This window comes from Carex rostrata, chromosome 29, assembly GCF_964058835.1.
Source record: "Carex rostrata chromosome 29, lpCarRost1.2, whole genome shotgun sequence".
NCBI classification, from domain to species: Eukaryota; Viridiplantae; Streptophyta; class Magnoliopsida; order Poales; family Cyperaceae; genus Carex; species Carex rostrata.
Genome location: NC_135946.1, coordinates 6,480,299 through 6,503,511, shown reverse-complemented (window position 1 = coordinate 6,503,511; position 23,213 = coordinate 6,480,299). Strand labels below are relative to the sequence as shown.

Below are 23,213 nucleotides of genomic sequence, written 5' to 3'. Positions count from 1 at the left end.
AAATTTAATTAAAAGCATACTCACCACATGTGCTGCCACACGATATGTTACAATTAAAATTGAACAAATTCTGAAATTTAGTGATATATTTATTCATTTTATTATTATTTTGTTTCTATATTTCTCCTCTTCAATTGAGAAGACTCCACTTTTCATTTTCTTATTTATTTGTTTCCTTACTTCTTTTTCGAATCTATACGGATCATAATGAAAATCATTTTTTTTTATTTCCTTATTTCTCTTTCTTTGTTTCTATACATATTGGTGTGGACAATTTTAACTATATTTTTAATATATAATATATCAATGTGTGTGTGTGTATTCTAAATTAGAAACAAAGAAGAAGAGGAATACAAAATTGGAACGTGTGTGTAAGTATATATTTCTCTTATAATATGTGTGTATATATATATCCTATACATACACATGATAACACTTTTTATTTATGTTTTTTTATGTCATATTATATGTCGATATTGAATTGTTGTATGATATTTGATATTAGATTCGAATCGAGCTATTATTTAATATTATTGGTACTTAAAAATAAAAAATCATCACATCATCAGATTGTTATTAGAGATCATGATTAAAGTTAATTAAAAATACAAAATCATATAAATTTTTTATTAATATGTGTCTTAATTTTTAGATAATTATTATTTTCATTGATATATTTGTTTCTTATAATATATCCCGTTGCAACGCACGGATATGATACTAGTATTAATCTGTAAGGGTGCTTGATACAGTGCATAAATTATTGATAGGTGCATATTAAAGGCGCTGTTAAAAGGGTGCTATTAAAAGATGCATACATGCGCTATCTGATTAAATGGCTTAATTAAAGGTGCGCATATAGTGCATATTGTCAACAGATGCATTGACTAAGCTTCTAAAGGGTGCGCTATTATCCACATATTGTCAGACACAGAATTAAAAGGCTGCCCTATCCATCCTTTGCCATATTCATCTCCCTGTAAATATTGCTTTAATGACAGGCAGTAATAGATATGAATTCTAACAGTAAGGTTGATCATCTCTTCATCGATATTTCATAAATAACAAGTTATTATTGCTTAGCTTAGAAAGGAAAAGAGAAGAGAAATCGCTTTACGGTTTTTCTGACGGTTTGCGAAGAACGTTTTAAGTGTTGTTCTACAGATTACTATGGATAAAGGTATGTAATCTATTTGATTGATTTACACTTGGAAACTTTGATTTCTAAAGTCTTTGATTTGCTTGAAGATGATTTTGCACATAATAATGTTGCTCATGACATCCCGATCCTATTCATGGTATGCGTAATTGGCGTTGTAATATTTAACTACGGTCACAAACAGAAGAAACCACCGCCTAAAGTCACATATTATGGAGGTGGTGGTGGTAGTTCTAATTATCCAAGCAAAAGCAAAGTTGGGGTTGGAAAGAAAGGTGGCGCTGCACTGGGGCTAGCAGCAGGAGCTGGCATTGGCCGTCAGCAACATTGGTGGTGGCGATGCTAGCGGTTGCGGCGACGGTGCTAGTGGTTGTGGTTGTGGTGGTTGCGGTGGCAGCGGCGGGTAGGATTTGTTCAATGGGAAATTTGCACAACTCAAATCTAATTTGTATTTGCTTCAATAAATGATTAGTGTGCTTGGTATAGTTGAATTATGTCAATCTTTTCCTTTTTTTCTCTTCAATATATATATAGAGAGAGAGAGATGGGCTATGGTGCATTGCAATGCATGAACCCTCTTATGCATTGCACTATAAATCATGGATTTAAAGTCCAAACGACCAATCCGAACCATTTATCTTGTTCTTCATATTAATATGTGCTTGGGAACCAAATTTTACATTTTTTGGAATTTTTTTACTATTTATTAAGCAATTTTGAAAGTCGCTGATCTGATGGTCCAGAAAATTTTACTGTTTTTTACTGTTTACAGCAAAACAGCAATTTTCAAAAATACTTAATAAATAGTAAAAAAATTCCAAAAAATGTAAAATTTGGTCTCCAAGCACATTTCAATATGGATTAAACATCTAACGGTTCGGATTGGTCGTTTGGACTTTAAATCCATGATTATAGTGCAATGCATAAGAGAGTTCATGCATTGCAATGCACCGTAGCCCATCTCATATATATATTATTGTATGCAAATATTTTCCTTTTTATCTTAAATATATATTTTTTTTATCGTAGAGTGAACTAGTCAGTTTGATTCTGTGAATGAATGCTTATTAATTTTGAAGGAAGCAACCTAAGGGCCTTTTCACTCCAAAAAAAATAAATAATAATAAATAATTGGAAGTAAAGTTGCTATTTCATTCAAGGGTCGGTGTTGTAATTTGGAAGGTTGCCTTATACAGTTATAACGGATCAACTCCCTTTAATTTCTCGATGACTATCGAAATAAAATCAAAATAGTCCAAAATTTTAAATGCATGTACTAGAGAGATGATATGAATCACAAATATAAAGGTTTGACATTATTCGTCACCAATGATCTTTAGTATTGCTCCTAAAAAAAACCAAAAAATTCCAAATTAATAGGCAACAAGCAAGAAGAAAAATGGTAAGCGTTCTTTCCACATTGTTTAGAAATTATTTTACAGTTGGGTAAAGTTGAACTATAACAATCTTTGTTTTATTGTCATTAAATTATTTGATAAATAGTTTCCATAACGTTACAGAATTAATACGCTAACAGTTTCATATATATATATTTTAGGATTTGTTGGGTCAAGGGATATCATTTCCAATTCAACGGTATCAACAGCAAACACATTAAAAACACCACTATTCCTTGTGACAAATAAACCCCATGTAGCAAAAATTAAAACTTAACAATAACAGCATTCCTTCTGTAAAGTGACTAATTATAATCTCTTTGTTCAAGCTTCTACCATAGGTTCAGGTCCTGAAGAGTCTGGCATGCACTGATGATACCGGTTCGAGTTGAATAAGATGTCCTTTATCACCTATATATTTATTCAACATAATGCATAACGGTTTTTAAAATAATAATAATATCAATATAAATTTAATTTAATACAAATCAACAAATTTGTAAACCAACCTGTGACATGAGGCCATGAACCTGCTCGGCTGTAATTTTTGAACTGTCACGAGTTATCTTAGTTAGTTGTGATTCCTCCGGCTACAAAATTAAACAAATAATCATGAAAAAATATTAAATAAATATAGAATGTCAATATATATATTAGTGCTCAAATCAAGGTTTAATAAATAACCTCTTTTTTGCGCTGAGAGGAACTCATGTAAGATCCATAGCGTGACGAGGCCATCTGATTCTCTGCTTGTTCCAGCTTATCAGCTGCACCAAAACAAGTTAAGATAAAATGATATATTATATATATATACATAACAAGGTAACTTCTCCACAACATGGTACCTCAATAACTACATAACAAGGTAGCTTTTACTTAAAAAGAGTGTCAAAAAGAAGGAAAGCTGCCAGCAAAAATTATGTGTTTCTTTGATTGGTTTTTTATTCTCGCAAATTGCATATGGTAAAACACTTTGCTTTTTGGAATAGAATTCCAGAAAACAGTAACTTTGCTTATCTTTGCTTTATAGTAATTTACTAATTTTGATGTTTCACAGGGTAGGAATGTAAATTACAAAAACTTAATTACCTAAATCAAAGATCTGGCCAGCAACATAGTCACGACTAGCGAGAATAGGAGAAGAAGAGAGAGTGTTGACCCAATACTTATTCCACAAAAGATCCAGCAAGTGTGAATCCAGTGCCGATTTGAAGTATGTTATATCCAGTGCATAATACTACAAAAAATAAGATTCAAATTAAAGCATGTAGTTTATTTTCTCAAATGACAACTGATATTTACAATATTTTAACTTACTAACGACCATTAATTTTGACTGCTGATGAATAGTACCCTAACCGTTTAAAAATAAAGGAGGAATTGCGTATTTCACCCTATTAAATTCATAATATCATATTTAGCATTATAAATTTCAAAAACTCACAAAGTTACCCAAGTTATTGTCTTTTCTATTAAAACTCTCACAAGCTTTTAATTGTATTAAAACTCTGTGAAACACAAATTTACCCTGTGAAACATGTATAAAATGAATTATTTTTCATGTTTCACAGGGTAAATATGATATAATGAATTTTAGAGGGGGGGAATACACAATATCAAAGTTTTTGAAGGGTATTATACATGAAACTTAAAAATAAATAAAAAGCAAATGGTTAAATGGTGAATCAATTAAAGCACAAATTTATCAAATGTAAATTCAGGGTCAATATTTTCCCTAAACCCTGAAACCCAAACCCTATTCACAAAAGATACCTGCTTGCAATGCAAAATTCAGGGCCAGGATAATGTCCACTAACTTTAGGCTTGTTTTGAACGAGTTTTAATAGAAATGTCAATAAATTGGGTAAAATTTTTTTAGTTTTTGAAATTTAGAAGGGTAAATATGATACATGAAATTCCTCCAAACAATAAAAGCCCACTGAGACAATGATGAATTAATCAAAGCACAAATTTACATGTTGATTTTGTACCTATCCAAAAAAAAGTAAAATATTTCCAAAAAATAAAAAATTTGGTCTCCAACCACATTTTAACGATGTGGGACACGAAACCAATGGTGTATTGTAACCCTACTAAAAAGAGTATTTTAGAGGGGAAAATACATAATTTCAAAGTTTTTGAAGGGTATACATGAAATTTCCCCAAAAAATAAAAGCCAAGTGATACAATGATGAATTAATTAAAGCACAAATTCGTCAAATGAACCTGAAAACCCTAAACCCTAATCACAAGACATACCTGCTTGCAGTGCACACCAAAATCCTCAATTTTGTTTAGAGGGATAGTTTGATATTCTGATACTGGCTCATCAGGAGGCTTGTACCCTTGCGGATAGGTACGGAAAGCACCGATCTCAACCTTACCGGCCGAGACGGTACGGGTCGGGTCTATAACAACTGCCAGAAAGGGTTCCTGGAATTGCTGATTTAGCATCTGAGTTGAGACATCAATACCAGATAGCCAACAGCCGTAGCCTGGGTGAGAGTGGTACCAACCCACCACATTCTCTAACCGACCCACCTGTTAGTAAAAAATAGAAATGTACAGCATAAAACCCTGTTTCATTAGCCTGAAACCTATGATGTTACATCCCTAAAAGGATAAAATGTATTATTACTATGAAGTAAAGAACGTAAACTGTTAAGGAGTTCTGAAACCCTTTTTTGGCACAAATTCAACACAAGACCTCATTAATACCGATATAGTACATCAAATGTATTCTTTCAGACTGGTTGGAAATAAAAATACATTAATGGTTTTTTTTTTATATTAATAAAATCTACATAGTAGGAACTTGGCCTACTAGAAAAAAAAATACGGCTTTGCAGAACACAGCTTTTATTGGAATGGTAAATGATAATTGTATATACTACATACAGTGAGGCTATGATACTATGCATAGCAAGGATTGGTCCATACCATGGATATAAATCTTCATTTTTAAAGTACAAATAGTCACTCTAAACCTTTCAACATAATCTATATATGCAAATGTACTCGCAGACTAAATTTTACATTATTTAGATTTTTGTTATTATTTTATTAAATAGGTAGAAAATCACTACTTTTGAATGGCCTACAATTTTTAGATCAAGCAATTTTCTATCTATCTAAAAAATATAAAATAATTCTAAGGAATGAAAAACTTGATCTACAAGTACATTTTCATATGGAGATCATGTAGAACGGTTTAGTACCATAGCCTCACTCTACTATATATATAGAGAGAAAAAAGAAATACCAATCTCTCACTCGAATGCAGAGAACCTCACATTCAATATAAAATAAAATCAAAAGAACTACAAGGACCTGCAGGTGTGCAATTAAAATAGATTTTAGTGGCCATGATGCAAAAAAACAAATTTAGGGTTTAATAATACCTGCTTGTTGATAGTAGAATACTCTACCATGTACTCATACGCATCAGCCTGAGCATTAACCCTAGTCTCAGTACCTTCAACTGGAAGGGCAAAAGCGTCCATTACTATTATAGTGTCACCATCTGTTTTCCCTTGCATCAAACCCATCACCTCTATTGTACCGCCCGACCTTGCATGTACCACCATTTTCAAAAGTGCCAAAGCTGATATCTGTTACAATTAATTGTGATTATTTATCAAAGCGTGGTTTAGTGGTGATGGTGGTGGTGTAGTACCAGTAGGAAAAGTACACCAAGAAAGAAAGAACATAAAATTCACACAAATGCTCTCTCTCTCTTTCTCTCTCCCTCCATCTCTCTCTCTCTCTATCCCTCTTTCAAAAGAATTTTTTTCCTCTATTTTGAAGCCATTTTATTGTTCTCTCTTTTTAAACACTTTTTTTTTCCTCTCTCTCTCTCACCCCCATCTCTGGAAGAGGTAATTGTAATACCATGAAATTAGCTCTATTTAGAGAAACAGGTATAAGAGAAGATCAAAAATTCTAATTTTTCCTGTAATAATTACATTCTTATAAAAAAACAATGAACCTAACAGCAGAAATTTGAAACTTCTGTTATCTTTTTCTAATTAAATTTTCATGATTTCCCATGAAATATCTCCAAAATATCACCTACACTTCTATGATGCTACAAAATATAATCTATGTATATATACTGATCAAAACAGAATCATATACCTTAACTTTCTTGAAGTAATGGGGATCGGTGGTCCATGCCTTCTCCTGCTGCGTTCTGGCGTTGGCTGCTTCGTCGTAACAGTAGATCCGATCAGGCGAGTTAACCGCCGAGGAGGCGGCGATGGGATCGTCGGTGGTGACGATTTCGTTCTCCAGTTCCCATCGCTGCCGCGCCATTGTCGACGACGAGGAGGTGGCTTCCATGGCCAAAACCCTAACCCTAGCTTCCTAGCTCAAAGAGAGAGATGGGGTTTTACGCTTCTACTGCTTTGTGTGAAGCGTTGCGAGTCGAGGCTTGGGACAGAGAAGAGAGAAAATAGACATTGGAGTTAATCACCAGAGGTAACGGAAATTTTGAGTTTTTATCCAGATCGTTTAATCTGCTTTGGCACGATTGTTGAAGGATATTTTGTGGTCCGGATTATGATCAAACGGTTAATATCTAAAAATAAATATTATGGTACCTCAGAGGATTTGGGATCTAAAAATAAGACGAAAACTTTAGGTTTTGGAATTGGATGAGTTGGGCTTTTTTTCTGGGTTTTCTAACTGGGCCTTGATTTTCTTTCTTTTAACTTCTAGTTTTTATCATTTATCATCCCTAGCCCAACTGTTCAATTTTGGGCTGTTGGCACGTTCATAGCACTTCTGAAGAATAGATAAACAAATTGATTGGCTTGTGGTTTCACTTCTGAGGTAGATCTTTTGTGATGCTAATGACATTTTTGTTTTGAGAAATGTGATGCTAATGACAGTAACCAAGTGTAGTGGATGTCCTTGTATAATACTAACAACTCACAAGCATAGTGACAAATTATTGATTCAGGAGAGGTTCGGGGGGTCAAAATGTGTGATTCGGAATAATTCAAAAATATACGTTGAGAGAACAAAAAAAGAACCCCCACAAGAGAGCAAAAAAAAATCGTGAAAAAATCGGAAAAAGTTCATAAAATTGGTAAAATTCGCAAATAATTCGGAAAAAGTTCGGAAAACCAAATAATACGGGGATTTATTCGCCAACAGTTCCAATCTGAATTATTCGCAAATCTTGTTACTATGGTAACAAGGTTCTCGATATTATATTCTATTATCTAATGATTTTACTATTTAGTTTTAATTTTTTGAATTATGGGCATCCCACTATTTCTTCAATATTAATTAACTAACTTTAATTTACAAATATTTTTTTATTAATTTTGAAGATATAAATATTTATATATTATTTGCATTATGAGCAATGAACATTTTCTGAATTATATTATTATTATTATTATTATTATTATTATTATTATTATTATTATTATTATTATTATTATTATTATATTCAAACAACAATTTTAGAGGTTACAAAATTATTTGTCCAAAAATAAATATGAAAAAGGAATATAATAAGTGATGTTGTAATAACAATTGAATATCCAAGTGGATTGCATAATTAAGGCCCCAGATACACCTGCCAAGCATGTGCTTGCTCCCTAACCCTAGGTCAGGTGCCAACCCTATTATTACTAATTATTTTCTCATCATTTTTTTTCCTTTGGTAGTTTGGACCATGCATGATATTATTAAATCATGAAACTGCATATTCTCATCACAACTTCCAAAATACCCATATCTAATTTTTGTTCTCACATAAGAGTACAAATAGGGTGTTCTTAAGTTCATCAAATTTTTTGGTGAATTCAAGTCTAAAATTCATCAAATCGGCTTTAAACGACAAATTCGAACAGTTGAAACTCGCATACTTTACAAGTGATGTATCTACATATAAAAAAAATTAATTTTGCATAGAGTCAAGTGGTCAAAATACATTCAAAAATGAATGCATTAAAATTAATTTATTAACCTTCTAATTTTGACCGCTTGATTTTAAACTAAATTAATTCGAATGTTTAAAATTTTTACATGTCGACGCATCACTCGTATGGTAGACGAGTTTTAAAGATTCAGATTCACTATTTAAAACCAATTTGATGGGTTTTAGACTTGAGTTCACTAAGAGACTTGATAAACTTAAGAACACTCTAGTTCTACTCCTCACATAATATTAAAATGGAGACTCTAGAGTCTAGAGTCTGTCTAGCAATATATATATATAACAACTAACATTTATTATGAAACTATTTTTTTTTCAACTATGGATCTACTAGGTTTAAGTATGAGTAGAGGCTATATAATTCTTGTGTGAAGAAAAAATATTTAAAATATATATTCTGCCAAAATTGACTCATACTTAAATTTAAATTTAACACAGACTAATTTAATCATACTATACACTCTCCTTGTTGATAGCCATACAAAACATTCCTAATTCTAACTTAATACTTAATTAGCTAATAATTAAGAAACAACTAAAAAGTAATGTTACATTACATGTAATAACTAACTAATTAATTAATGCGAAAGATACTTTCTAATACTTCTACTTGAAGAAGACGATGAAGATGGCGAATCTGAATCATCGTCTAAATCATCAAAATCCCAGAACTCTTCTTCCTCTTCCTCCGCTTCCAGCATTTGCCATCGATTTGCCGATATCTCGCCGGTGCCTTCTAACAGCTCCAAAACCTACAATGTTATCCAAATTAATATCCATTAATTAGGGTATATATCATTGGTAGTTGTACTCTATTAATCAAACCAAATCATGTTTAAACTAATGATAGTGTGTAGACCACTGTACCTGTTTATATATATTTATATTTCTCTATGTTTGTGTAATTATGAGTGTACATGATTAGCTTAAGCATAATGTGTAATAATAATAGATGCAAGTGTGGGGGGGGGGGGGGGGGGGGGGGGCATGTTTTGTCCTTTCAGAAGTTAAATTGCACAAAATTTCTTGAAACTGAGAGGTGTCAGTGTAACTTAAAAATTCTCGTGAATCAAAGACTGAAGAATGAAAGATAGAGCATGAAATTTAATAGTAGAATCCCTGACTTACAGTCAGAGAATCCTATGCTGCTCCTACAAAGAGCATTTCTCAAAATAAGGAAAAAAAAAGTACAGTTTGCTCAATATAAATTGCCCATAAATACTTTGAACATCAAAAGAAAGTTTTGTATTTTTTTTTAATTTAATTTCTATATATCACTTTATTAAGAACCAAACTAGCTAAAGGTGTAAGGTTTGAGTTAAAGAAAAGACACCAGTTTCTAAAATATTTCATAAACAACATTTCTGCTAAATAATTCAGCAGAAATCCAGGCTAATTCCGCTGTACTATCCAGAGGAATTGAATTGGAGAAGTTGAATCCAATTTCAAAGTCAAAAACATTTCCTACCTATAAAAACAAAGCTTACACATCAACTAGCTAGTAAAGAAAACTTACAAGATTTGTGGTGTATAAATTATATGTTAAATTATAGTACAAAGAGCCAACTACCATTCATGCTAATCTTTTCCTACCAAACATTCTGCTATTATCAAGGACATGTCATGTAATTAATTAATTATTTGCATAACCAATCAAAGAAACACAACCATTATTTGAAGTGTTCAATGCAAAATTTTCTTAATCCAGTTATATATTGGGACTACTAAAGCAGTTGAGAAAAGTGCTCTCTCTAAAACAACACCCCCTCAACCAACAAGGAATTGTACATATTAAAATTTAACTACAAGCAATAATTATGCGTAACAAAAAAACAAGCATGTTTATTATAAGCAAATATGCAAACTCAAGTTGTAAAACTAAAAAAAAAAATATTAGAAAAATATATATATTACCTCAGTCATGGTAGGTCTCCATGAGGCAGATGCTCTAATACATAGAGATGCTACAAAGGTGAGCCTTTTAAGTTGATCTAAATCATAATCATCTCCTATTCTTGGATCCACCATTGCTTCTATTAATCCATCATTTAAATATGGTTTTGCCTATTTATCATAACATGAAAACAAAATTGAGAATTCAATTAGAGAGATTAATATTGAATTATTGATTGAGGTCTCAATAAATAATATAGACAAGTATATACCCAGCTGACGAGGCTCTTGTGGGACCGATCGACCGGTTTTTTACCAGATATAACCTCCAATAAGAACACACCAAATGCAAATACATCTGTTTTCTCATCAACAATTCCATGGGTGTAATATTCAGGTGCCAAGCATCTAATAATTAATACCAACAAAAAAAAATACAAAAAAACAAGAGGTTATTATCACAATTAATTGTTTTCTTAATTTGTAGTACTGTTGAAGGTTATACAGTCAATTCATATAATGTCAACTAATCAACAATAAGAGAATATTTGCAGTTAGAGACAAAAATGTATTTTAATTTTTGTGCATACCCGAAAGTGCCTTCTATTGGAGCTATTGCATGGTGTGACCACTCAGAGGGTAGCCATCTAGCAAGCCCAAAATCCGATATCTATAAATATATATTAATTGAAGTCATCATTTAGTTAATTTGGGTTTGGAAAAACTAAATTAATATATGATGTGTATTATTTTTATTCCATTTTTTTTGTAATTTTATTTCTGAATCCACCAAAAGTTAAAAACTCACAAAGTTATCTATTTTATTGTATTTTCTATTAGAACTCATTTTGAATTTTAAAATACCCATTTTATCCTTATTCAAAATAGAAAAAAAAAAAAGTATGTGTTTTAGAAAAAATTATTCTTCTAATTGATTGATTTCCAAAAGAAAATGATAATTTCTCTACTTCTGATACTTACACAAGTATATACCTAAATAGTACTATACAAGTGACGTCAAAAGCAAAGAAAGATCTTAAAAGCCGACCAATTAGAAAATAAACGTGTTTCTAAAACATGCCACATAATTTTTCTTTTTTTAATAAAGAGTAGAATGGGTATTTTATGAATTTAAAATGAGTGAGTTTTAATAGAAAATACAATAAAATGTGTTAATTTGTGATTTTTTTTTAATTTAGAAGCATAAATATGATAATAAATAATAAATGTCCATTTTGGGTACAAATAAGCACACAACATTTAATTTCATATATTTCAAGTAGATAAATCACAAAAACAAATTAGGAATTTAATTAATTTATATATCTGATTTAATTACCTGAGGTTCAAAATTATCAGTGAGGAGCACATTAGAGGCCTTGATGTCTCTATGTATAATTCTTCTCTGGCATCCTTTGTGCAAATATTGCAACCCTCTTGCTGTGCCAACAGCTATGTTCAACCTTTGCTTCCATGTCATTATGGGTTTGCTCTCATCTGAAACCATATATTGTAATTATTTCATAATAAAACTTAATTAAGTTGTGCATTACAAATTAACATGTTCTGCCTATAATTTGTTATAATTTTACAACATCGATCGGCAACATTTGTTATAAATTTATTTTGGTCAGTTTCAGTTGTATTTTTTAAAACCGAATAAAAAGGATGAACACCCATGTTTGCATCAAAATTTCACAACTCTTGTGTGAATTATAAAAATTAAAATTAAAAAAAAATGTACCATGAAGATTGGAAGAAACAGAGCCTGTGGAGGAGAGTTCAAAGATCAAATGCAAACCATTCTCTACACAACAACCCAATAGGCGAGATACATTTGGATGGCTGACATGGCTGACCGTTCCTAACTCGGTCAGAAATTCTTTCTCTCTTTTGCCATCTGTCAATGCTGCTGGATTTAACCTTTTCACTGCTATGGCCCGCCTGTCAGCGACTAATATTCCTTTGTACACCTCTGCATAGCCTCCTCTTCCCACCAAATTATCTACATATGTAATTCAAATATATGGTACTTATATTTTTTTTAAAAGAATTCTAAAATAGAAAGGTTTTAACTTTTAATGAGCAAAATTTGGAATTTTTTTAAGGGATATTAAAATTGACCGAACCGATCGAAAATTCAAAAAAATTAACAAAAATATGTTTATTTTTATAATTAATCTTTTTTATTTTTGTTCAACCGAACAAACTAAAATTTAGTTCATTTATTCAGTTCGGTTTGAATTCAGTTGATAAATTTATTTTGGTCGGTTCAGTTGTATTTTTTAAAACCAAATAAAATTTTGATTTGCCAAATTTATTTTTATTTTAACTGAACCAAACCAATCAACACCCTAGATATTTCAAATTGCAATGCCAATTTGAAATATTTAAAAATAATTTCACCTTGATTGAAGTCGCCCGTTGCCTGAGAAATCTCTCGGTAGGAGAAGCAACGCCACGCTAGCTTGCGTTGCGGTGACACATCACCGGTAGGTTTCGGGTGCTCTTCGTCGGTTTTTTTGCCAATGGAGAGAAGTCTCTTGAGGCTTCTGCTCCTGAGAAGCAAGTGACCCATTATTGCATAATACTTTTGTTTCTTGAGGTTGAAAATGAAATTGAGAATTTGGCGCCCTTAATTTGCTCAAAAGGAGAGGGAAGAAATAGAGAGGGAGAGAGAAAGAGAGAGAGAGAGAGAGAAGAGATGTTAAAGGCAGAGTGAGGGCTTTAAAAGCAGCAGTTTCTTTAATTTTGATGCAAATACAAGCAACATTTATTGTTTGAACTATTATTGCTGTATGGACCCGGTCCATATTTCACCTCTTCTATTTGGAAGGAATTCATATTACCTCAGGTAATATAATATTTTTGTTTAGATCCTGACCGTCTGATCAGAATCCACACGAATATTATAGAGATCTGTACATTCCACCTAGGGCGGCTGGTTTGACCTAGATTCTGATCAGACGGACATGATTGAAATAGAAATATTTTGTTACCTCATTTGGAAGAACAAAATGCAAAAAGAAGTTAATTTCAAATATCATGACAATTTCTATGAATGTCAATATGAGAAAAGCTAATTAATATATATCAAATGAATTTGTGTATATTCTAGTTTACCATCGAGAATAAGATAATAAGAATTAGAAATATTGGATGAAAAAAATATAATTAAAAAAAACTAACACTTATATATGTTTCCCAACGCGTTGTTCAATTTGTGACCTCTAATTAAAATCTAAATATTTTTTTATCAAAAGAAAAAAATAAAAATAAAGAACATTATGCCAACCAATAATGTCATTTATTGTTACAACTTTATTAGTGCTTTTTGTTTCTCTTTTGTCTTGTGTGTATACTATAATAAAAAAATTCAGATGACTATATAAAGAAAGGTCAACTTATTTATTTACAAGTTATCTTATTTTGCACATTTTTTTTAATAGTTAACATCGAGTTGACAGCTATGAATTTAGGTCACAGAGAAAACAATTGTTGAGACTTTTTTTTAATTTCATTTAATTCATTTTAATAATATAATAAAAACTGAAATGTTCACTTCGTTCCTGGCATGTCTGGTTTAATTATCTAATAAAAACTGAAACAATTGTTGAGACTTTTTGTTTCAGTGATATGTTTTTTATATCTAAATTCTAGAAAATAAGTATAATTCATCTACGAAAGAATTTAAAAACAGAAATCTATATGAAAAAAGAAAGAAATATTGACTGAACCTAAGAATGAACTCATTAAAATTGAACGAATAAAGGTTTGAATAAGATTCAATCGCTTAGATCGTTAACTAAATAAAAAGTTATTTCCTTTTTATTTTTTATGAGCTATGACACCAATTTTATTGAATTTATGATTTTAAAAAAACACTAAACATGACCAAATTAATATATGTACCAACTTAGTTATCTCAAAATTGGCTTTGCATATAAAAAAAATACCCAAATTGGTACACCCAGTATTGTAAACTTGATTAATCAGCCAATTAGTCATTGGCTGTGACTAAATTAACTGTCACGGATTTTCTCGACTAATTAGCCAATTATTTCTGATTATAGCTAATTATTCTCGATTAACAACATGGTGATATCTTGTCTGTCCGATGAACACATTTCGTTATTTACAACACTGGGTACACCAACACATCCTACTTATAGCTAATATGTCACAAGCTAATTATTAAATCTCTCAATGTATATATAAAGCATATATAACAACAGTTTTTAGTACAAATGACAACTGCACATCGTCTCAGAATAATTATATTCCAGCCTACATTTGGTCCTATACAGTGCTGAATAGGGATGGCATTCAAATAATTAATTAAGATGCCATCTACTTTTGCAGATTTGATGTAATTTGTTACTTCATTAAAATTGTCTACCCAATATATATTTACCATGACACAAATTAGTAAAATCATATTTTACTTATTTCAAATTTATGCAGAAAAAAATATATCTCATTTCTCATTTTTAAAGCACACCCACAAATTGCACCAACTATAATAAGAAATGCTCTCTTTTTTTCTTTTCTTTTTTTAAGAATTAGTTGTCTTTCTAAGGATTCTAATTAAGAAAAAAAAATTTAGAAGAGTTGTCACTTTTTCTAAAGCCTGTATTTCTCTGTGAGGCAACTATTCTTTCATTATTTCTGAATTTTTTTCTTTAAATATTTTGGTTGTCAGTTGCTCCCAAGTGGCAATTTTGTCTTGCAAAAATTGACTGGAATTTTGGCAGATATCATGCCTGCTTCAATTATATTTAAAAAAAAAAACATGAAAATAATATCCCAAAAAATAATTTAAAACCCATGATAGGTTGGGCTTTAATATATTTATTGTTTCTTGGTTGTGAGCTTGTGGGGGCATTTCATGAATAAAATGAAATATAGGCCCATTAATTAATCTCCTCAATTATTATAACTCAATAGTAAAGAGGGCCCCTGATGAACAGTTCCCACAACTTATTAACTAATTATTTAGGGTAAATTTCGCTGTAGGTCACTAAACTTTGTTATTTGTCACGAATTGGTCACTCAAGTTTGATTTGTCCATTTTAAGTCACTCAACTTTGTTATTTGTTCCAATCAAGTCCCTCTATTTTTTCCATCCAAAATTTTAACGGAATATACTAATTCCGTTAGTATTTTGGATGGAATATGCTCATTCCGTTAATATTTTGGATGGAATGAGTATATTCCGTTAATTTTTTGGACGGAATAGGAATATTCCGTTAAAATTTTGGATGGAAAAGTGTAGAGAGACTTGATTGGAACAAATAACAAAGTTGAGTGACTCAAAAGGGACAAATCAAACTTGAGTGACCAATTCGTAACAAATAACAAAGTTTAGTGACCTACAATGAAATTTACCCAATTATTTAGGATCATATTTTATGACTAGGAGTGTTAATGGCACCCTTTTATCTGTTTACCCGACTCATCATGTATTTAATAACACGGGTATGAGTAAGATTTTTTTTTTCATAAACTTATCAGGTATGTTATGAGTACGGGTAAAGATTTTTTTCATTATCTAAATGGGTAAGGGTATGGGTAAAGTCTATTTCGTACATGTTATCCGATCAGGCAATTATAAAAAAAAATATGGATATTATACATATTAATAAGCATTGAAAAATTACTTTTATTAGTTTACTTGCGCTTAGCATGATCAGATTTTTTATGCTTAAAGTCTATTTAAAGGGTACGAGTAAAGCCTATTTCATTTATTTATGTTATAAATTAGATTATCTCTCTCTATCTCTCTCTTGGAATTAAACTACATATCATTTTAGATTGATGGTGATATATTTTAGTTAGATTATCTCTCTCTATCTCTCTCTTGGAATTAAACTACATATAATTTTAGATTGATGGGGATATATTTTAATTAGATTCTCTATCTCTATCTCTCTCTTGGAATTAAACAACATATAATTTTTGATTGATGGGGATATATATATTTGTATATGTTTGGTTAGACCTTTTTGGACTGATGCTAACGAGTTTAATGGATCAGTTTGTTGCATCTTAACTTAAATTATATCATCTAATTAACTATCAAATTATGAATTCTGTTACTATTCTTTAATTTGCATTCAAATTCATTGATCACATCATTGTTTATTTTATGCATTTTTTTAATATTTGTTGCTAGCTGGGCTGTTCTTCAATTATTAGATTTAGGTATCTGTTACTAATTATCTTCAATCTTGTGCTATTATCATATAAGAATAATTTAAAGCCTAAATTACATGTGCATATGTCGCTTATGTTATTGAAGGAGAAATAGATATATTAACAATCATTTTTTATTCAAAAGGTGTGACAATTGGTGTCAAAATTTACATAGATCACAAAACAAATTTAGTGCAATATAAAGAATCAACTTTAATTCTAGAGATAAATGACAACATTCTCTCACAAATTAAGATATTGAGTGCTGAAAGAAAACTTCCTCAATAAATACTTATCTTGCCATTTCTCAATAAATACTTATCTGCGAGAATAGCATAATTTTGTGTAATTTTTTTTTTATAGGATTGTGATGTAAACACATTTATTTTATAAAACTTGGTAGTCTCTATCAAGCATTTAAAAATAATAATAATTATTATTATTATAAAAGAAGTGAGAGATATCCATTTTTAAGTGATCACAAAATAAGACTCAAAATTATATCAGAGAAAATTTTCTCTCAACACCCAATATTTAAATTTCCTATAATATAATGCATGTGTTTCATATTTACATAGGCAATATGTTCATGTTGACATTAATTGGTACAGTTCTTTAAACATTTAAGTAAAATCAATTCTATCCAACTTTGCAATATAGTAGTTGGGTCACTCTCTCTTTTAACATGTGATTGCTTTAAATGATGAGAGGTTTGTTTTTTTGTATTTGTTTTTCTTTGCCAAGTTTGTATGGTATGAACTTTGAACTTTGAACTATGAAGAGAGAAGGAGAAATGAGAGCCTGGTCTCGGCCCAATAAAGAAAAAGTCTGGTCTGGGCCTTAAACACATGACACACCATACGGGCCCATAATTTGTATAAAATTTCGACCAAATTCTGGCCTCTGTGGTGTTTGTATTCACCAAATAATTAATTAAGAACAAAACAAAACAAAAAAGTAGTTCAGACGAGTCACGAGTACTACAGTCAATTGATTAGATCGCATCGCATCGCATCAAAATTTGTTCAGAAACAATGTGTACAAAAAAGGTACAAAGCAATTTAATATTAAAAGAGGAGGGTTCAAATAAAATTTCAAAGCACGTGATTATTTAGTTGGCGAATATTGAGTACTTGTAGCAGCACCTTTTGGTTGACCATTTAATTTCCACAGCTCCCTTCTCTTCTCTTAATTAGTCATAGTCTCCCAATGGTAGTTATTGACCAAACTGTTTCCCTTCACCAAATATTTCTTCAAAAAATTCAACTATTAATTAGTCTCCCAATTTATTTTTCTTTTTTTTTTTTCAAAAGCAACTTCATTTGTTCTTCTTTCCATATTTTTTCTTAACAACAAAAGGAATTAAAAAAAAATGGAAACAACTAGCGTTCAAATTTTCAAAGTACAAAAATGCACCAAGTCATAAACTAGAATCCTTCAAATCGTTTACCTTAAAACAGGGGGTATAGGACAAAAATGCTAACAACCTTCTATAAATTAAAATGTTGTATTTCTGTTAGTTCTTCTAACCAAAAAAAAAAAAAATGTATGACACTTACTTATATAGTCCTTCCAACTATAATGACAAATGAATTATTGAGATTATGTATAGCGAAATCAAAAATTTGTGATTCCGAAATAATTCGGGCATAATTTGAAAATGATTCGGAATTATCCAGATCAGAGATCTCAGTCATGCAAGGGAGCAATAAAAAAATACTTGAAAAAAATGTTTTGAAAAAAATCCGGAAAAAATTCGTGAATAATTTGTAAAATTCAACAAAATTTTGTAAAATTTGCGAATTATTCGTGAATAATTTCTTCAAAATTCGGTCAACTAAATAATCCGGTGTTCAGTTCGGCATCACAAAAAAAAAAATGAATTATTGACGAATTTTGTGACTACGCTTCCAACTTGAATTTTCTAATTTCATCCTGCCTTGGAAGTGTTACGTAAGAATTTGTTTAATTTGGAACATATATATGGCTCACATAAATGTAATTAAACATCATCACCCAATATAAAAATGGTTAAATCCAATTAAATCTGGCATTACTAATTAACTTGAGAAAATGGTGAAGAGATCCAAAAAAGCTGATGCATGTGCGACTAATGACATCCGCTTATAGAAAATCACAATCATACCAAACCCACCTAATTTCAATTACTACTATTTAATATATATATGCTTAATTCATACCAAACACTTCATTTCATCAACCCCACCCACCCCACCAAAAGTAACCCAATATTTGGGTTTTAGATTGGGATCATTCGATTCAAATCCGTCATTCGAGATTGCTTCGCGATTCGAATTCATCTCTCATAATGCGTGCACTCCACTTTAGATAGATTATCACGGATTCGAATCAGATGGCCCCAATTTAAAACCCAATGATTTGGCCGCTTCACTGGATCTGAAACCCCGCCCCTTTCGAATACAATACGGATCGGATAAATGGATAAAAAAGTGTCATTAACATTTCGATTTGTGCTTTCGATAAAATATTTTTCAAAATAAAAAAATAATAAATACAACTAATTTGTATTATGAAAATTAAATAAAATACAAAATTTTATTGTATCATGTATCATCTTCATACAAATATATATATATATATATATATAGTACGGCTAACGCGCTTCCTCTAGCATATGGGCCGAAATGCTTCCGGTGGAAATTTGAAATTTCAAAATCCAAAAAGTCGATCTGAACCGTTCATCTTCTTCTCCATATTAATATCTGCTTGGAGACCAAATTTTACATTTTTCTGAAATTTTTTACTATTTATTAAGCCATTTTGAAAATCGCTGATCCAACGGTAGCTTCTGATTTTTACTGTTTGGTAAGCCACCGTTGGATCAGCAATTTTCAAAGTGGCTTAATAAATAGTAAAAAATTTCACAAAAATGTAAAATTTGGTCTCCAAGCAGATATTAATATGGAGAAGAAGATGAACGGTTCAGATCGACTTTTTGGATTTTGAAATTTCAAATTTCCACCGGAAGCATTTCGGCCCATATGCTAGAGGAAGCGCGTTAGCCGTACTCTATATATATATATATATATATAGATTGACTAATATGCTTTCGGTAGCATATGGGCCGAAGTGCTACCGGTCCAAATTTGAAATTTCAAAATCTAAAAGGTCGATCTGAACCGTTCATCTTGTTCTCCATATTAATATGTGCTTGGAGACCAAATTTTACATATTTCTGAATTTTTTTACTATTTATTAAGCCACTTTGAAAATCGCTGATCCAACGGTAGCACTGTTTTGTTGCCGAAAGCATATTAGTCAATCTCTCTCTCTCTATATATATATATATAGAGAGAGAGAGAGAGAGAGATGGGCTATGGTGCATTGCAATGCATAGGTACTCTTGTGCATTGGATTATAAATCATCGATTCAAAGTCCAAATGACCGATCCAAACCGTTCACTTTGTTCTCCATAGTAATATGTGCTTCGAGACCAAATTTTATATTTTTCGGAATATTTTTACTATTTATTAAGCCACTTTAAAAATCGCTGATCTGATGGTCCAGAAATTTTTACTGTTTTTACTGTTCACCCAGATTTTTCAGATTTTCAATAAATCTAAAAAAAATATTAAAAAAATTCCAAAAAATATAAAATTTGGTCTCCAAGCACATATTAATATGGAGAATGAGATGAATGGCTTGGATCGGTCATTTGGACTTTGAATCGATGATTTATGGTCCAATGCACAAGGGGCCTATGCATTGCAATGCACCATAGCCCATCTCTCTCTCTCTCTCTCTCTCATATATATATAGAGAGAGAGAGAGTGGCTAATATGCATTCGGTTGCATATGGACCGAAGTGCTTACGATCCAAATTTGATTTTTCAAAATCCAAACGGTCGATCTGAACCGTTCATCTTGTTCTCCACATTAATATGTGCTTGGAGACCAAATTTTATATTTTTCTGAATTTTTTTACTATTTATTAACTATTTTACAAAATTGTTGATCCAACGGTAGCTTAACAAAACAGTAAAATCAGCAGCTACCGTTGGATCAACAATTTTGTAAAATAGTTAATAAATAGTAAAAAAATTCAGAAAAATATAAAATTTGGTCTCCAAGCACATATTAATGTGGAGAACAAGATGAACGGTTCAGATCGACCGTTTGGATTTTGAAAAATCAAATTTGGATCGTAAGCACTTCGGTCCATATGCAACCGAATGCATATTAGTCACTCTCTCTCTCTCTCTCTCTATATATATATATATGAGTTAGGCTGGGGTGCTATGGATAGCATAGTGGCCTCTATGCTACGGCTCAATATTTGAGTTTTCAAAATCCAAACGGTCGATCCGAACCGTTCATCTTATTCTCCATATTAATATCTGCTTGGAGACCAAATTTTACATTTTTCTGAATTTTTTTACTATTTATTAAGTATTTTACAAAATTGTTGATCCAACGGTGGCTGCACAAAACAGTAAAACCGTTGGATTAGCGATTTTCAAAGTGGCTAAATAAATAGTAAAAAAATTCAGAAAATTATAAAATTTGGTCTCCAAGCAGATATTAATATGAAGAATAAGATGAACGGTTCGGATCGACCGTTTGGATTTTGAAAACTCGAATATTGAGCCGTACCATAGAGGCCACTATGCTATCCATAGCACCCCAGCCTAACTCTATATATATATAATTTTATTTTTAAAAATTATCTTATACGAAAACGGGTAAGACAACAGAAAAAAAATAATTATCCTTATCCGTATCCGATTAGTTAACGGAAAAAAAATCTCATCCTTACTCGTATTTTCAGTTACGATATGAGTCTGGTAAACGGGCAAAAGGGTGCCATTGACGCCCCTAATTTAGCCGGTTCTTTTGCGAAAATTTTGATTTTTACCAGTTTCGCTAAAATGGTTTCCTATCAAATTAGCAGGGAGATTTCGCCATAAAATCCTTTTTTTTAATTTTTTATTGTGCAACAGGCTGTGATTTTCGCATTTTGGGACGCCGAGACGAGAACTAATCAGAAGACACCACGTGTAATATCCTGATTTGAATATATTTCTCTTTTATCAAGTCCGCAGTTAATATCTGCGCAACCAATTTTATGAGATGAATATTTTATAAATTATTTTATAAGTTAATTGTTTTATGTATATTTTTTTATAATATTTTTACTTCTTAATATTGTACTAAATAGATTAAAAACTTCTAATTTTTTTATATATATGCATCATTTATAAAATAGATAGATTTCAATGTATGAATTCGTCATTTAAATTTAATCCATATTTAAATCCAATAAACTTAATAAGCATATCAGATCCTAACTTTGCTCTACTAATATTATCAAATTTTGAATAAACAATCTCCAACTTCAAAATTGAATGCGTCTACTGTAACTATATATGACTTGTGAATAGTGTGGGAAAAATGATACAGCGGAGCCAGTTCCGTCACGGAACGGCATTACACGTGTTACTACTCCGTGTCGCATGCCGTGATTACCCCTTGACATTTTGGCCACGACACGGCATGCGAAAGATTCGGTCACGACACGGCACATAATTACGCGTGTCACGTGTAATTAGAACCGTTAGGTCTTAATTAAATAGTGAATCTTGAAAAAACTAGCTTAAATTATAAAAAAATAGTTAAATGTGAGAAACGTGACCGGTTACGTTTGGACACGACACGCGAGTTACGGCGTGTCTCGCGTGCCGTGACCATTCGGGTGCAGTGACCACCTCTTAACATTTTGGTCACAGCACGGGTCACTGTTTACTTGATCACAACACGACACAGCACAGCACGAGATCAAAGTCACAGCGTGTTAGTGACGGTACATTTTTTCCACTCTACTTGTGAAGTTGTAATAAGTCCACAATTCTATATATTTAATTAATTAATTAATTATTTTATGATATGCACAAAATTTGTTGGTCACGGTGACTCGGTGAGAATAAAAGCGGTAATAATAATATATTTTTTTACCGGGTGTTTGAACTTTGAAGTACTTATAACATATTTACGTAATTAAATAACTGGATCAATTAATTTGACAGCTCTGATGGGACCGACCTCAAAATATGGGGAACATTTACTTCCAAACACATGGACCATGTGTGCATGTACAAACAAATCTAGATTCTCTAAAACATCAATTTCTCTATATCAAACTAATAGGCAAGCAACACCTCATACTCACAAATAAATTATTCATATTTGGTTTGATAGGATTAAAAATTTGTAATTTGAGAATAATTTAATTATAATTTAAAAATTATTTGAAATTATTTAGATTAAAGATCTCAGTTCTAGAAAAGAGAAAAAAAAAATCAAAACAAAAAAAATGTTATGGGAAAAATTCGCGAATAATTTGTAAAATTCAGAAAAATAGTACAATTATCGAATTATTCGCAAATAATTTAGTCAAAATACGGTCAACCGAATAATTCAGTATTCGGTTCAGAATCATCAAAAAGCGAATATTTTGCCAATTTTGTTACTATCATAGTAACAAATGAATTATTCGAGTTTGGTTCGGGGAGGTCAAAAATCGTGATTGGGAATAATTCGGGTATAATTTGAGAATGGTTTGGAATTATCCGGACC

At 31.2% G+C, this 23,213-nt stretch overlaps 3 protein-coding genes across 3 annotated transcripts in view; all 3 read right to left on the bottom strand.

The window, feature by feature from the left end:
- Nucleotides 1-6,618, bottom strand: part of LOC144546460 (rust resistance kinase Lr10-like) — a 53,437-nt gene extending 46,819 nt beyond the window's left edge. Inside the window, exon 1 of the mRNA XM_078295017.1 lies at nucleotides 6,609-6,618. The gene's annotated coding sequence lies outside the window, so the exon portion shown is untranslated. The remainder of the gene's footprint in view (nucleotides 1-6,608) is intronic.
- Nucleotides 2,757-7,010, bottom strand: LOC144546462 (COP9 signalosome complex subunit 5-like). Its single transcript, XM_078295018.1, has 7 exons — nucleotides 6,694-7,010; nucleotides 5,958-6,167; nucleotides 4,816-5,097; nucleotides 3,646-3,793; nucleotides 3,241-3,323; nucleotides 3,066-3,146; nucleotides 2,757-2,967 (listed from the first exon to the last, which is right to left on the bottom strand). Exons 1-7 carry the CDS (start codon nucleotides 6,895-6,897, stop codon nucleotides 2,881-2,883), a joined length of 1,095 nt encoding a protein of 364 aa, XP_078151144.1. The 5' UTR covers nucleotides 6,898-7,010; the 3' UTR covers nucleotides 2,757-2,880.
- Nucleotides 7,011-8,873: 1,863 nt separating this feature from the next.
- LOC144546518 (putative receptor-like serine/threonine-protein kinase At5g57670) lies at nucleotides 8,874-13,096 on the bottom strand. The gene is made up of 7 exons (XM_078295065.1): nucleotides 12,809-13,096; nucleotides 12,147-12,407; nucleotides 11,742-11,899; nucleotides 10,993-11,072; nucleotides 10,675-10,810; nucleotides 10,424-10,573; nucleotides 8,874-9,261 (listed from the first exon to the last, which is right to left on the bottom strand). The coding sequence occupies exons 1-7, from the start codon at nucleotides 12,978-12,980 to the stop codon at nucleotides 9,088-9,090; spliced, it is 1,131 nt and encodes a 376-aa protein (XP_078151191.1). The 5' UTR covers nucleotides 12,981-13,096; the 3' UTR covers nucleotides 8,874-9,087.
- Between the last annotated feature and the right edge of the window lie 10,117 nt (nucleotides 13,097-23,213).